This window comes from Colius striatus, chromosome Z (genome assembly GCF_028858725.1).
Source record: "Colius striatus isolate bColStr4 chromosome Z, bColStr4.1.hap1, whole genome shotgun sequence".
NCBI classification, from domain to species: Eukaryota; Metazoa; Chordata; class Aves; order Coliiformes; family Coliidae; genus Colius; species Colius striatus.
In genome coordinates this window covers 62320068-62337124 of record NC_084790.1, presented here as the reverse complement: position 1 = coordinate 62337124, position 17057 = coordinate 62320068, and the positions used below count along the sequence as shown (strand labels likewise).

Sequence of the window (17057 nt, the reverse complement as noted above, 5' to 3'; positions counted from 1 at the left end):
GTTTTTTCCCTGTTGTTTAGTTCATGTATTATACTCACAGCTAAAATCAGCCGATCTCTTTCAACTAAATCAGCAAGTTTATTCAAGAGCCTTCCTCTCTCTGAAGCATCCATTGTACGCCAGGGCGACCCAAGCTCAAAAGCTTTTCTAGCCGCTTTAACAGCCTTGTCTACATCTGCCTGTGGAAGAAACAGAGAAACTTTTCAAATCAATAACTGGTAGGATCGTCAATCATGATAGTTGTTAAACATGCAAGGTGATTTGCGAGATAAAGAAGAGACACCAACCCCAATGCAATCCAAACTAGTACAGTAGTTTTCAAGATTGTCTAGGTCAGCAAAGTTGACTGATCCAGCACCAAAGTCAATTCTTCAACCTGTGACCCAGATCTTGATTCTTTAACTGAACTCGATTAGCCAACAACTAAGTTTTAAAAGCCATGAATAGCGTGGGTAAGTGGCTTAGAAAACCCAGCACAGACCTACTAGGCAGGAGGCCCACACAGCTTCCCAAAGGTTTTTTTAGGAGGTTTGGGAAAAGACAGCAAGGATTTCTAAGGCTGTGAATGGAAAGTAAGAAAAGAAGACGTTCATCAAGTGTATGAAATTAAATTTGGGTTCATAAATCTGTGCTGTAAGTGTAAAGACTGACAACGCCTTCCAGAGCTGGTCTAGACTTTTTGACCAAAGCACACTTGCTTACATCCCACTGACCATTTGTAGAGCTGCTTTATTATTACTAGCGGCCTTTAGGATTAACAAATGTATTTTCAAAGAGCCATCAATCTGAAAGGAAAACAGTTCCCACCCACATACGTGTCTGTGCTTTGTAATCTCCACGTGTTTTCTTGAAATACCACGGCAAGGCAGTGTACAGCCCTTTGTCAAGCCTTTGTATGCACAAATTAAATTCCTAAAATCTCTTGGCTCATTATCTAAAGACTGGACTCTAGAATAGTAGGTTCACAATGAGTGCTCAGTTTACTAGATTTGTACATTTCATTTGGCAATTTAGTTAATAGCAGTTGTCATTGCACATTAGTCTGCAAAACTGTTGGAGAGAAAGCAAATCTGTGTGTCCAGCATTATCTCTTTATTTAATGAGTTGTTAGGTAGCTCGTAAGGAACAGAAACTGCAGGAATTCTGAATGGTAAGTGAACACTTTCGGGTCATGAATAATTTAATTTGAGGATGATCAAATATCAGGCCAGCCTGGTTTGCAGTAAATTTGGTTTTTAGACACTGACCAGAGAAGCAGTAAAAGTAGCATTTTACATCAAAGGCATGCATGGTCCTAGCGGGATGTGGTTCAGAAGTTAACAGCATACTTATGAAATTCTTTGTCTGAGGACAAAAAGAGTCTGAAATAACCTCAGTAATGGTGAGCTACAGGTACCTCTGAGCTAACAAAAGCAAAACCAAGGCATTTGAAAAACTCAAGGTTAGACAGATGAAATTGTCAAAAGCTGGATTGATGCAGACTTAGCCATCTCTGCCTGGACACATTCCTATGTGACCTGATCTAGGTGGGCCTGCTTCTGCAGGGGGGCTGGACCAGATGATGTCTAAAGGTCCCTTCCAACCCCTAACAGTCTGATTCTACGGTTCTATGATTTTCAGCCACAGTCATCACTTTTGTGTGCCTATGAATTGGAAATGGAACACTTTCTTATACTTATTTTCTGTGAGTTTATAAAAAATATTTATTTGGGCATCAGTTTAAAAACTGTTTAAGGAACATTGTCTGTTATAGTTAAGAAACTACCTCACCTACTTGATAACTTGAATTTAAACTCTATGAGAGGACTAAGCAAATCCTTTTCAGCAGAAAAATACGTAACCAAAATATAGCGCTGCTTATTGGAGGACTTAGGTTTTCATTATGTCTTTTACTGCATGGCACCTTTCTGTAACTTTCCTATAAGGAACCTCGTAAATACAAAAAAGTAGTTGTTTGCAGGTGTCAACAACCTGTTCAGTCCTCTGTTGAAATTCATCAATTCAACACGCCACAGGGAAAGAAGCTTTGGTGGAATTGGTGTCTATTTGATAGGGTCCCCTGGGGTTCAGAGCATGTGTAGGACTGTGTTCCAACACATTTTTCTCAAAGCCAGATATCTGAAGGGGGAAGTCCTGAGAAGACACACTCAGAGCCATAAGATGCTGATGGTAATGGTCATTATCTCAGAATCTCTGTGGGAGAATACCAGTATTTGTCCACTTCATGTTATTCTTAACAAAGCACCTTGTTTATTTGTGCAATGAACACATTACAGCACTGTGTGAGGAAGACTCAGGAAAAAAAAAACCAAATCCCCCAATTACATTTTTAGATGTCACTGGTTGAAGATTAAAATCAATGTTCTTAAAAATAAAACAACCCAGAAATCAGAATTTTCTTCATATGAGCAAGATTCTGAGAGTAAAATGGTTTTCAGTATTTGTTTACAAGAAATTATCAGGCTTAGTAAGAAAGCTAAGATTTATGTTTGCAGGAAAAGTTGTATGGCACGAGGTAGGTCCGTTTCTGAGGTTGTGTTTTACACCAGCACAGAAGAATGCTTGCCTTCCTACTATTAAGACACAGGATTAAATTTAACGCTAGGGTTAAGAGCAAAAAACAATACCCTACCTTGTCGCCTTCTTCAACCTCACAGATTTTCTCCTCATTTGCTGGGTTAAAGACTCCAAATTTCTTACCACTGTTTGAGTCATGCCACTCATTGTTTATAAATATCTGCAGTCAACAGAATAGCACAGCAATATTAACAACATGTAAATACACAGCTGTTGTCCGATATACATATCTTTCTGATAAATACATCAATACATACATCTTTCACAGCTGACTGTAGTGTGATTGTACTTATATTAAAATATCTCTTTCTATGTTATTCTGAAGAGATATGGAATCACATGTATATTTTACCAATAACAACTTTATAGAACTACCTTCCTTTGGAGAGGCAAACTTCCTCTCTCTACGTGGTATTTTCCCTTTGTTTCCTATCATAAAAACATACTATCACGAAGAGGTCCTTCCTCTCTGAAACTGGAGTTTGCGATGCACAAGGGAAAAACGGCCCTAAATGACCTACCTAAAACTACCTGGGTTTCCCATGCTCCCAGGGTTGTTAACGACAGATGACCTTTCTGTTACGTGCGCTGACAGAAAGAAAACCTTTCATTGGGTTTAGTGTGGAGAGTACATCTTGGAGGTGTATCCTCAAGAACTCTACTTGATTTTGCGTTCCCTTGATTTCTCTTCATCCTCCCCTGCCAAAATGGAAAATCCCAACAGAAAATAGCCAATTGTACAGCTTTTGGAATTTAAAGGCGGAAGAAAGCCCATCACAGTCAACTGAATGGAAGATAACGATTTAAATAAAGAGCAAGCAAGTATACATCTTGGTTGTCATGCTATGGAAGAAAAAATAGCTAGAAATTAGGGAAGAGGTCTTTTATTTTTTGCTGAACTCCTTTGGCTTTGTGAATTGTTGCTTCATTGAGTGTGATCATGATCTAGATTTAAAAGCAGAAACATAATCCTCTTGATGTTTTACAGAAAAAGCAGAACTTACTCCACTAAGTAAAGACATGAATCATGAATCTAGAGGAAATGACTGACATGGCTTCCAGAGAAATGTAAGGAAAAACGTCTTTACTGTGAGAGTGACGGGGCACTGGAACAGGCTGCCCAAATGAGTTGTGGAGTCTCCTTCTCTGGACAGATTCTAAACCCACCTGGACGAGTTCCTGCGTGACCAACCCTAGGTGGTCCTGCTCTGGCAGGGCAGTTGGACTACATCATCTTTTGAGATCCCTTCCAGTCCTTAAGGTTCTGTGATTCTGTGACATGTTCACCAAAAGTACACTGTTTAGCAAGCTTAGAGAAAAGCTGGAGTGTCCTTGTTGGTGGTAGCTGATGTAATTCCCAGAGACACTCTCTTCAAAACATGCTTAGCAGCACATATTAGGAGAAAAGTCCTCTCTCATACCTAAGTACTGCCTTGAAAAAAACCAACTTTAACTACTTTAAGGATGAAATAGCAGAGAAGAATTTTGATGTTTTCCTGTCTGTCCTAACCGTATAAAGAAAGGTGGACTAGCCTTCCAGACTCAACCGTTTCCAGACCAACTCATTTTCACATCACAATATTGTTATTGCCCAGGGGTTACACTGTGGGTGCAGGAAGCAGGGTTGTGCTGCAGTACTGTAATCCTCCACTCAGCATGTGGCTAGAAGCATACAAACAGAGAGCAAATGTGGGTGCAGACAGTATATATGTTCTCATGTCTCAGCAGGATTACAGATGATATGAGGGCTCTATTTCAATCCCCTCCATACCTGAAAATTTCTTGGCAAAACTACAAATTCAAAGCTCTCTGGTCTTCAGCACATGCTGCGGTTCCTGCTCTTCAAGGGTGAAGCTACTTGCCTTGTATGACTTCCAGCTTTGATGAGACAAAGTTTGGACAACAGCTTTAGCTGCCACAGCCTTATAATCAGCGTGACTCTCTTCTGTTTATCAAATTACAAAATGCAAACACATTCCTTTTATTCACGTCTGACTCTTGTTTGTCCTGCAAGGGATATTGCAGGAAATTAATATTACTTGTATCCATTTAGATAGTTTTCATATTTCATCCCCACCTTGGTTATCTCTGTTATGTTTCTATACTGATTTCTCTCAGTAGGGAAATCATCTGAGCTCTTTCACTGACCTGTTGCCTTCGTTTGGAACATTCATATGCCAGCAAACCAGGTGTAGTGGTTTTGCCTGGGCCATATTTTTTGGTAGGGAGGGGGCTTCTTTAAACAAAGAGTTGCCAGAAGCTTCCCCTGTAGCTCACAGGGTGAGGGCCAGTGAATTCTAAGCTGGTCACTGCACCTGATCCAGACCTGGCCAATTAGTGACGGAGGTAGCGCCTCTGTGAATATCGTATTTGAGAAGGAGAAGTTGTTGCACAGTTGCAGGACTGAGCAGTAAGAGGGAGAGAGAAGGTGAAAACATCTCCGCAGACACCAAGGTCAGTGGAGAAGGAGGGGGAGGAGAGTGCTTAGGCCTTGAAGGAAAGAGTCCCCTGTCATATTAGATGAGGACCATGGTGAAGAAGGTTGTCCCCCTGCAGTTCATGGAGGCCACCGGGGAGCAGAGACCCACTCATAGCCCATGGAGGACCCATGACAAAGTGGCTGGATGCCTGCCGGATGTGACTTTGTGGGAAGCCCACACTGGAGTAAGTTTCTGGCAGGACCTGGGAGTCTGTGGGGAGAGAGGAGCCCAGGCCAGAGCAGGTTTGCTGTCAGGACTTGTGACCCTGTGAGGGACTCGGGCTGGAGCAGTCTGTCCCTGAAGGACTGTTCTCCCAGTGGGTGACCCACGTTGGGGCAGGGTGTGAGGAGCTGCCCCTATGGGAAGCCCCAATCTGGAGCAGTTTGTGAGGAGCTGCAGCCTGTGGGAAGGAGAAGTTTGTGAGCGACTTTCTCCCATGGGGAGGGACCCCACATTATGTCACTGGGAAGTGTGAGGAGGCCTCTCCCTGGGAAGAAGCAGCAGGAGAGTCCAACTGACTGCAACACCCATCTCTCATCCCTTGCATCACTGGAGGGGAAGGAAGTGGAGTCTTGGGAAGAAGGAGGGGTGGGGGAGATGTTTTTAAGATTCAGTTCTATTTCCCATCTCCCTCCTTTTATGGTTCCTTTAATAAATCAAACCTTTTTCTCCTTATGTTGAGTCTGGTTTGGCCATGACGCTAATTGTGGAGTGATCTCTCCGTCCTTAACTCACAAGCTGGTTGTTGTATTTCTCTATCTCTTGTACAGTCCAGTTTAGGAGGGAGAGTGATTTTATGACTTGGTGGACATCGGGCTAAACCACCAGGCCAACATGCATCACTGATTTAACTTTTTTATCCTGACTTTCACCTGGCAGGAACTGCAAAAAGTCTGACCTTAAAACCGAGAAAAGAAGCTAAAATTGTGATTTCCTCAATCTTGCTAGATTAGCCTGTCTTTTTCTTTAATATCTATTTAATATCCATTTCCAACTTCGCACACAGTGCTAAACCTACAGCCAGCAATTAAGAAGCATAAAAGAACAAATGTACAGCAGCTGGCCTCCACCAAGGTTAGTCGTAACAGCTCAATCAGCAACGAAAATGACACCCAAAGTTTCTTTAATAAAATTAGGAACCGAGTCTGTACTCAATGATCAAACTTTTACACTGGTTGAAAGCCCATTGGGTACTGCTGGAACAAATATCATAAATACTTGCTTGCAACATTGATGGTGCACTTAGAACAATACCTAAATAACACAAGGTGAACCATGCACTAAATACCTAAATAAAGCAAGGCGAGCACTGACAATATACTGAACTTTTACGATCCATAGTCTTTTGTTGTATATTAACCTGAGGTTCAATCTGAGGCCCTTTTCTGGGGGAATAAATAATGACAAATGTTCAGTTACAGCTGCATCGCTGCCATGTGTATGAGACCTTGATCATACTCACCATCAAGACCATGGCAGGCTCTGACTGTAGCATATGCTTTGTGCTCAAACCACGCCTGCCTTTAGGGTGGTGAAACCTGACCTAACTTTGCTCACCTGAGTGAAAGTGAGACCTTTAGTTGTGAGACCTAATGGGTAGCAGAAAAGATGAGGTTCCCATTTCCTCTCTATTAAAGTAAGGAACCTGCCGTTTCTGATCAGAGGAGCTGGAGCATTTAAATAGAAAATTAGAAAATACTTTTGGGCAGGCAAATCAAAGCAAAAGGTGGTTGACTCAGAGCAGGACTAAGTCAGGACACTAAAACTGCAGGATAATTGCTTTTTGCCACAAAGGGCTGGGATTTCGACCTTGCCACCACAACCACATATGTAATGAAAACCTTGACAGTTTTCCAGGAACCGATTTTTTGCATAGTATTGAAATTGTCTGTGCTGGCTATAGGAGTAGTTGTTGACAGTTGGTGAAGAGTTTGTTAATAACTATCAGGGTCAACCCAAAAATTACCTCTTAATGAATATGTTAACAACTTGCTATCCATACATTCCTGTATTTTTCAGCTCGTTTCCATGTGGACAGCATATATGGTGTCATTGCTTCCTGCAGCCACATGACTGACCATCAGACTCTTGAGTTGCCAACAATTGCCAGGGAAACAGAGATATAAGTCCCTTGAGATTTCATAAAAGTGGTGAAGCTATGGAAATATGCACACAGAAGTCTAACTATTGTGAAAGGACAATGCAAGTAGTTAAATGGTTAATATGAAAAAAGCCTTCTTTAGTAACTAGATACATTGCCAAGAAAATGGACAAAGTAAAAGGTAAATATTGACATAACACTGTCATGATGTTACAGTATGCCAAATTCATATCTGTCTGTGAAACAAATAGTAGTAAAACATACCGCTTTTGGAAGTTTTTGAAGCATTTGTTTAAATACTACATTTATTGAACCAAAAAATATTATCCATAACTTTAGTCTAGAATATCTTTCTTATTAATGTTTCTAATACCATTCCCACTTAAAAGTTATATTTGTTATATTAAATATATGTCAACATTTTATCAGGGTTATATAAATCAAACTATCCAGGTGTCCTTCATAAGCTAGATAGGAGTCTTGTACATGCAGGTATGAAAGACAGGAAAGAGAAGGAAAAAGCCACAACTTTCAAGGTAAGCAGTGTGCCAGACATTGCAGGCAACTGCACTCCTAAGCATGCTTAATGCTGTGGAGTATGTGTTGCAAGCAAACAGTTTGTGGGTTTCTAAATCCGGGCGACATTGAATTACCAGCCAACAAGATGCTCTGGACCCCTGTCCTATTGAAAGCAAACACTTGCTATCATCTTGCAATAGGTTACGGTGCTTTGTCTGTCAATCAGAAATCCTCTGGCAGCTTAGATTTGGTTTAGTGCTGATTTTTCAGACATAAATGCAAAACATCTAGTTTCTGTTGCACCTGCTGTGCAGAGTGTTGTCTGTGATCACTGACTGGGGCCCATGAGGGTTAGGGCTGCATATTTATTTTTGAAGGAATTAGAAATGCTGTTGTAAGTATCTTGCAAAGGTAAGTTCACTGATATTTATAAGAGAGAAAATGAGTTTTATTTAAAAAACTAAGGAATTGACTTCCAGACTTTTTTTGCACCAGACCTGGAAATACACATTTCTTGTAGATGAGACCGTACAGTACTAAAGTTAGCATTTGAAATAGTGCCCAGTCAATAGGCTATTGTAGTTGAAAGCCCTCTGACTGGCTATATTTCTCAGTGTCAATGTCAGGAAAATCTTGATTCTCTGAAATGATTGATTTCCATTCAGATACTCTGAAATCTCTCACTGTTGGGGCTGAAGTCACCTGCACAACTAAAGTACTTGTTGTTAGTTGTTGTTATTTGATTGTTAGTTGATTTGATCACTCAAATGACTTGAGCAGAGAACGGGGAGACAAGACCTACTCTTATCCAAGGGGTTTTTTTTCGCTTCAGTCCTTGAGCATTTTGAAAGGACTATGAGTTCATTTCATAGAATATCTGCTAGATGGGAAGTGTCTGTATTTGTGTCTGTGCTGCATGAGGAAAGAAGGTATTGGACTCTAGACAGCTTTGCCTCAGGTGGACTACACCATAGCTCTACTGAAATAAATTTTTATGGCTCTACATTAGTTGTCATCACCTTATGGACCATAACTTATTGCTGCATCTTCCTTAGAATAAGGATTCCGTTTATGTGGGTTCAACATTGTGCAAAGTCTGCACAGGGATTAAGGCCTCAGTGCTGATACAAAAGTTACTTAAAAGTACAGTTTAGAGATTAAAGTACTGCATTTCTGATGTTGCAAAGATCCTACACATGATCCCATATTTGACATTTGTCTGTAAACTTATTATTCATCAGGGAATCGTTTTTATTTAATTCACTATTGTTACAAGTTATAATCCATACTACAGAGACATAGTCAAGAGAAGGAACAGAACTGGCTAAAATGTAGGCTATCCCAAAGGTAGTTATTAAGAGCAGTCTTCTACATGTGGAGTGAAATATCATAGCTATCTTTTCTAGACAGTAGAGGCTCTTCTAAAGTTACACTACAAGAAAAAGTATAACTGCTGCCCACCATAAAACTGCCCTCAGACAGCTTAATACTCTCACTATGATGAAGCTTTTCCTGATAACTCTCTACAAATGAGCCCAGCTGCCTGTTTCATAATCTTTCTAATGCAGACAGTAAACCAGGGAATCACACTACCAGAAATTTTTAGATGCCAGGACAGTGAAGAGACACGAGAGTTGCAGCTGAATTCCTGCAGGGTAGAAGCAATTCAGCATCACTCGGGGTGATGAACAGTGCTAAAAAATCATTGGCCTCTATTCACACTCCCTCTTCTAGATTGTGAGAGACATTCAGGTATTCTTGAGTTTGATGATGGCAGTAAATCTTACAGTCAGTTCTGTACCTGGAATAGATTTGTGTCTAAGGGACCTCATTTCAAGTGATACAAGTTTTAATTTACTAGTTCCAAAATATATCGTGGATTTTCATTGTATTCTTTAAGCAATACTATTGAAATATCTGAAGTTACTTAAGGAACTACCAAAGATTAAAATGGTAAGCTTTAAATAAGCAGATCAATATAGAAGATCTGCTGTTAAATACCTCTTCCCCTCTCCCCCCAGGTTTTTCCTTACAAGAAATTGATATTTGGCTAATATTTCATGTGGGTTTCTCTCCCCTTCAACCCCCTCAGTTCCCCAAATCTATGTTATTATTGATATAGGAATTAGGTTTTACTGCTTTATTGAACTAATAAACAGAGACCATACTATTTTTATTAACTATTTTTAAGAACTTTTTTGCTTGTAATTTAGTGGCATTATATCTACAAAGTCATCTGATCTTAAATAGAATATGTTCTTATAGTAGTTTTATAGCTGATTCCATTTTCCCAGGTACTCTATTCACATTTTTGTGGTATTAGCCCTCATCTTTCTTTGTGAAGCTAAGCTAATGATTGCAACATATGTGATACTCATCTACAGCATTTCTTCACTCTAAGTGGATTACCCTTTCTCACTTTCTGATATTCCCTATGGACCTTAGTGGGGCAGTGTGCTACAGTTTTCTCCTCGTCATGTAATTTGACAACCTAATGATTAACTAATCTGAGTTTCTCTGATTAAAAGAGCCCGACAGGGACATGTGAAAGCATCACAACTTAAATAATTTAACAAACAATCATTCTTTACTTCCTCAGTGTTGACTCAGTAAAACATTTATTAGTACATTTTTAGACAGCTATCAACATTCATCCAGTTCACTGGAATACCTTTAGAGGTTTAGATATGAAAGTAATTCAAGATTACTGTATAGTTCAACATCCAAGCCAATTTAACTGTTTAAACTACATTCAATTTAATTTTTAAAATTCCAGTTCATTGAAGAGTGCTTAGTTTTATACTACATGTGAAAGGCAAAATATAAAATGTAGCTATACCAATGTATAGGTCCATAGACATGTGCAAATATTTCTTTAAATGATCTCTCTAAAAAGCCTCAAATGAGCACTCACATACAGAACAGAGCATTAGGTAAAGAGGAGTGTTCTTTTTTCAGGCCCTTGTGTGATGGCTGTTGATATTATTTTCTATTATGTCATGATAGAAAAGGAGAAAACTGATTTTCCAGAGCTGAAAAATTAATACATCAGCAGTAATTAATCTTTCCCTCACCTTGGTTCCTCCAACAGAACTAGTCAAAATAATCCCACACCTCACATTCTGTCTTGTGTGAGACAGCAGAGGAACAGGATAAGTAAGAAGACAACAGTCCAACGGCTTTATTAAACCGTGGGGTGACTGCTGAATATAGGGTGACATTTTTGTTACGCCATCTCTCTGTCCCTCAGTACACTGTTGTGGCTTTCAGAGGATCCTGTCTGATGTATAAAGACAGAAGGAAAGCATTGGAGAAATCAAGGCTCTGCAAGAGTGTTTTGGATTTGATATCTTGTAGCTATACACTTTGCAAACATGTGCATTGTATTTCTGTAAAATTACAGTTTACAGACAGTTTTTAAGGAAATGGTGTTGATTGTCAACGCAAAAGAAACACACGTTTTCCGTGAATTTAGACCTTTTTCATCCATGTATTTCTAACTGCACATGGAAAGAATTTTCAGCTACAAAAAGTTTATGGTAACATACAGTAACTAGTGATTGTAGACTTTGTTTCATTGCTGGTTACTTATGTAAGCTGAAAACAGATTCATCATCTCTAAGAGAAATCTGTGAGGGAACGAATCTTAGTTTAGTTTCGTTTTCACACATCCCTTTCCACATAAGCTTATTTGGTACAATTATTTAAATGTGATTGTAATACAATATAATATCTTAAAATTTTAATTTGTTCTTGCTGTTCTGAAATGCAGTATAATAAAAGAAACTTTTCCCTCTTTGCTTCCTTTGTTCTTTCTGTGAACCTTATCACTGCAGACAGCTTGTTCCAGCAGAAAAAAAAACACGCCCTGCAAGTGAAACGTGAAATGATTCTGTAACACTTGCACACTTCCTGAAACACTTTGGTGAAAAGGATCACTGAACATTAGTTGCTAATAAGTGTCTAAGAAAAGGGTTAGAATAAACACTTTAAGCACTGATTTACGGTTCCTTCTGTGGTTTATGTAAGATTAAAATGAGCCCAACCTCCCGTCTCAGATGAAGGCATAAGAAAATTAAGAAACACAAGTGCTACTAACCTTGGTGTACTTTATTTTCAGATCTTTGAGTGGTTCTGGCAGCGCTGGCAAAACTGGAGCAGAATTGCCGTCTGAACCTTGCTTCTTCATATTTTCAGTTGAGGAGTTTGAGGAGTTTCCTAATGAAGTTCCAGGTGAAATGAGATATAAGGGAAGTGCAGCGATTTTTGCCCTGACTGAGCTCTTAGCTTTATTTGTGCTTTTTTATCTGTACCAGCTATGGTATATTTGCATACAGGGATATGATTGGATGGAAGAGTTCACTGCAAAGAGAAAATGACACTACTTATTCTGAAGACTGAAAGCAACAGCCTTTTCACTGAGCTGAGACCTCGAAGAAGCAAATGCTGCTGAAACAGTCACAGTTTAAGGCCTGTTTGTCTTACCTGTAAAATGGGTTTCTCTCAGCGGGCAGGTCCCTGGATTTCAAGCAAAGTTCTTCGCGTACTTGAAGGCAGTCCTGGAGATAAAGACAGACTGGTTAGCTCTGGAAACAGGCTAAGCCCTTCTCATTGGACTGTTGATGAGAATAATTCCCAGAACTGGAAAGCATTCACTAAACAGCAATCCATCACATATTATGCTTTACTATGTGCAGAGTACATTATAATTGCTGTAATTAATACCTGTTTTGTAGATAAGGGATGTCTATGATGATAAGTGAGATAAGGGATGTCTATGGTGATACAAAAGCAAAAAAATGCTTCACATAATTTACAAGAAATGTGAAGGTGGGACACTTACTGATTGACATACTTTCTGATTGATACAGAAAAAAAGAATCTGTGGCTAGAACCAAACAAAAGCTTGTTGTTTGCTTCCAGAAAACATCACAGCTTTAAGGACGATATTTTTTTCTACAGTGCCCTTTGGAAAATCTATTTTTTTGCCTTTGGAAACAAACTATTTAATAGACAAGACTTTTCTACCAAGACTTTTCTACTTTTCTACCCACTGATGCATGTATTTCCAGTTCTGATTATTCATGAGCAAAGTAACTCTGTTACTGACAAATCATTTAATGTGGCAAAGAAGCTCTTCTCTTCATTAAGTTCTACCTTTTCTCGTGAATGGTATTGCCAAACAAACTGTGAGCGAATTGGCACTTGTTTTACCTGCTAAGCTTCTGTTAGATGCAGAATGGATATGAGCCATAGAAATAGTCCCAGTTTGGTCTCTGAGACTACTTATACATTCTGAACTAAAGAGCACGCTTTAACTACCATTGGTGATTTGTGTATTTGAACATGTGGCTGGAGCAAGAGTTTCCAGTCTTTAGAAAGGTTTGGATATCTTTGGATAAGAGAGAATTCTATTCGCACAGCAGTTATCTCTCAGTGGATGTAAACAGTTGTGTGGACTTGAACAAATTTCAGGCATCCAGCCTGTCATCTGCTTGAAGGCTGCCCTTTCCCATTGCTGTCGTGCATACCTGAGATTTCCATCTCGGTTTTTTCCTTTTGGATGCATCTTTCAGCTGGCTGGCTCAAGATGTCTCAACTTAGAATAACACACTTGAAAGTTTTGTGAACATCAGTTTCAGAACTAAATATTCGAGTTAGAATGTTTGGCTGCCTTAGAGAAGGCCTTTTTGGTCTCTTGAAAAAAGGTAATAGCTGCATAGAGTTCAATCACTTTCTCAGGGGTATCTTCATGTAGAAAATGTTTTGTGGTTTTCCATATTTTTACAAAAAAAGAAAAAAAGTCCATGTAATTTCTGTGATTTAGACGTTACAGTATTCTCTAATAATCTTCCTGACAATCATTTCTTCATTAACCCACAAAGAGTTTATCTGTCATCAATTGGACTGCTAGTTGCTCAGGTTTGCCTAGCAAATAGAATTTAACTTGAACTGTAAGACAGAGATCAATGACATTTCAAGAAAGGCCAAATATCTTTCTCCCAGGAGGGAGTGTCCTAAAAACATTTCCATATATAGGTACCATTGTATTCCTGATCTTTTAAGTTGTTTTTTCTTCTTTAGTGATTAGGCTAGAATTGAATTATGACAACTTCTTTGGAAAACGATAGCAATTATCCTCTTCCCACATCTACAGGGACAGCCTGAAATCAGGCCAGACAGGCTTTAGAGGTACTGTCCTGGGTGAAGTTGCTTTTCCAAACATGCTAATAATCCCTGCTTGTTTTCCACACATTTCATTTAGAATATGCTTTACCTCCCCTTTCCTCTCTGTTTCCCTCTTTTGGATTGCATGAATCTTTGGGATTGTATGAATCACCACCATGTTTCCTGTGAGTCCTTTTTCTCTTGAATCTTTGAGCATTGTTAAAAAGCTCTCATCTTTTAAAAAGACTACTTGAGTAATTTGCATGTCCTGTGATTGGAACTTATCTGCTGAGACTTGCTCTAAGTATTACCATTAAAGTCAGCAATTCCTTTAATTTCTCTGTGTTCTCATATCTATGAATGTTTGACTCCCCTCCCTTTTTTCTAGGAAGTTCTAACTATTGCTTAGACTAGCTGTCCCCGACTACTCCAATCGCCTCCTACCCAACAAATTTCTTATTCATTTTATTCCTAGGATTCCTTTTAGCTTAATGTAGAAATTATTTCCTTTTCCTCACATCCCACGTTCCTGTTTATTACAGCTTCCCGTTATTTTCACTCAGTGACTGGATTATCCGTCACTGTTGTATGTATTTCATTTAAATCAAGATTTGCACTTCAAGCACTGTAACTTTAGTGGACTGTACTATTCTTTCAAATAGCAGATTATGCAATTCTTGGATATTATAGATATTGTACATGGAAGTTACACGGTTTGGTTGCTAATATTTCCTTGGAAATTCTATCTAGTTCTTTGTTTTCTTTTGGTCAATGCTTTAGTTGTTGTTATCTTTCCACTACTAAGGCGTGAACCTCAGCCACCTCACAGCTTAGACAACTACGTGGTACGACTATATGATATTAGTCTGAATTTTACAAAAGCCAGAAACCGTTGTTGTTGTTCTCTTCCTCAGAAATATACCCAATTGTCTTTTTTCAAAGAAATTATTTCTTCTTTCCTTTTGCTAGGGGGTGGGAGGTGAGGCAGATTTGTTTTAAAGGACTACCAAACCATTTTCCCATTAACTACAGCATGGGTGTTTCCATCCTCCAGCAGTATGGGACAAGTGACTTACTCTTTGTGTAATGCTGAGATTGTAATCATGGCAGCAAGAAAATCTGGTTGATAGGTTTCCACAGAAAGCAGGCTTTGTCCTTCAAAATACATCTATTTAATCATTAAAGAAATCTGATCAGTATCTTGCACTAGAAATGCTCAAATTTATGTAGGTCGGATAAGATTGCATATATTTAGTGTATATATTTATTTATACAGACCACCTCTGATGTAAGATAATGCAAGGACTTTGCTGCAGGTAAACAGACAGTAAACATCTCCTACTTTAGATTTTTTGGTCAATTACAGCTCTGGGAATGTTCCAAATTACATAGTTTTGGCATCTGATGATTTACCAAAATTACAGCTTGAACTCCCTAAGAGTGATGCCTTAAAAAGTGGCATAAAATAAAAATTTGCTACAGTGCAAAACACTTAAGGTGAACAATCTGGCATGGTAACTGACTTTGAGTTATGAATAGAAGCAGTAGGTGTCAAAAGCACCAAAATGCATTTCAAAAGTGGGAATCATTGAGATTTGTGACATCACTGGGGTCTCACTCGAAAAGGCTTTATTCCTTTCACTAATCTTCCTTCTGATATCCCATAAGTGACAGCAGAACAAGAATACTGGTCACTGTTTAGTGTGATGTGGAAGGGCAGACATATCAGATACCAGGCAGAACTGGTGTGAAACCTGTGCCATGTTTGTCCACATAAAGTGAGTGTCCAAAAGTGGGTGTGATCTACAAACACTGATAAATTCTGAAGTACCGATGTTGAAGTGACAAGATTTTCAAGGCTACTGAGCGAATTCCTTTGGCTTTTCCAACACGCTGAGTAACTTGCATTTCTAAAAATCCAAGTGTTCCTTTTATATAAATGTAGCTATCTCTGAGCACAATTAGCAGTTCCTTAGTCATAAAATTTCTGTGAGGTACCAGCTTGTGGAGTGAGGCAGATGACAGGCGTGTTATCATTTATTTGAGTTTGAAATCTGAACTCGGAGAAAAATCCTTCCCTTTTGCTGCACAGATGACAACAGTGTATGAAGAAATGACCCGGAAGATATTTCTCCATAATGCCTCCAACAAACAAGTCTGAACACGTGTCTTAATACCAGCCACTGTTTGCTGATTCCTGCAAACACCTTTGCTCCAGTAATAGCCAGCTGTAACTTGCATTGGTTCACTACAAAGGTGGAGTCAGAACAAGATAGGGCTACAATTTTTATGTTCTTGATTTCAAAGGCTATTGAATAACCTCTTGATATCTGTACTCAGGCTGAGAGTGGATGCTGTCATCAGGCCTATTCTTTGTTGAATCCATCATGAGATTTTCATCCTAAGACACCTTCTGCAGGCAGGGATCTAGTGCAAAAATGCTTTATTAGAAGCACTTACATCAGACTAAATAAATTTTTGCAACATCTATTGCTCTTCCTGCTACTTGGATGCCTACTCTTTGTGGTCTATATTTTCTGTATCATGTTTCGTACTGTGTATTGGTTTGGCGGCCAGATGCTTTATTTTTGTATATAGATCAATTTGCAGGTAAAAAAATGTGGTCACAAAAACAACATGAAAAAATTTACAGGAAGTGTTAAAGAAATCGAGTGTATTGTGGGACAATGAGAGAGAGCGTTTCAGAAATTAGTAACACCACTATTAAATATAGTTAGCTACAGAGCCTGTTTGACCCAGAGGAAACTTTTTGTTTTAATTTAGTTTTTTGGGTTTTTAATACAAATTAGGAGAAAAAGCACTATTTCAGTACTATGACATTTCCTAAAAGTTGCAAGAAAATATGGTAACTTATCTACATTCGATATAGAGTATATAAAATAAATATTATATCGTAATATAAAATAAAACATTCTATATTATAGTAGGTCTATAATATAACGTAGATATATGTTTGGTTTCCTTAACTTAAAATTACTTGTAATTGATTTTATCTCTTCTTAAGTTTATCACAATAAACTCAGACAAAAGTAAAAGGGATCATAATCTCTGTGAAAGAAGGCAATCACAGAAATGAGAACAAAGAGCTCCTTACAGTATGATGCATCAAAAAGGAAAGTATAGTTCTGGAGAAGAAGTAAATTCTTACAAAATTTGGATAAAATGGTTTAAGAAATGCAACTGACTCATAA

General features: G+C 38.7%; 1 protein-coding gene across 1 annotated transcript in view; it reads right to left on the bottom strand.

Moving 5' to 3' along the window:
• Nucleotides 1-11940, bottom strand: part of LOC133628730 (aldehyde dehydrogenase 1A1-like) — a 28438-nt gene extending 16498 nt beyond the window's left edge. The window contains exons 1-3 of the mRNA XM_062017491.1: nucleotides 11777-11940; nucleotides 2633-2737; nucleotides 39-179 (exon numbers count right to left, since the gene is read on the bottom strand). Of these exons, the coding sequence (XP_061873475.1) occupies nucleotides 39-179; nucleotides 2633-2737; nucleotides 11777-11866 (336 nt within the window). The 5' untranslated portion in view covers nucleotides 11867-11940. The remainder of the gene's footprint in view (nucleotides 1-38; nucleotides 180-2632; nucleotides 2738-11776) is intronic.
• Between the last annotated feature and the right edge of the window lie 5117 nt (nucleotides 11941-17057).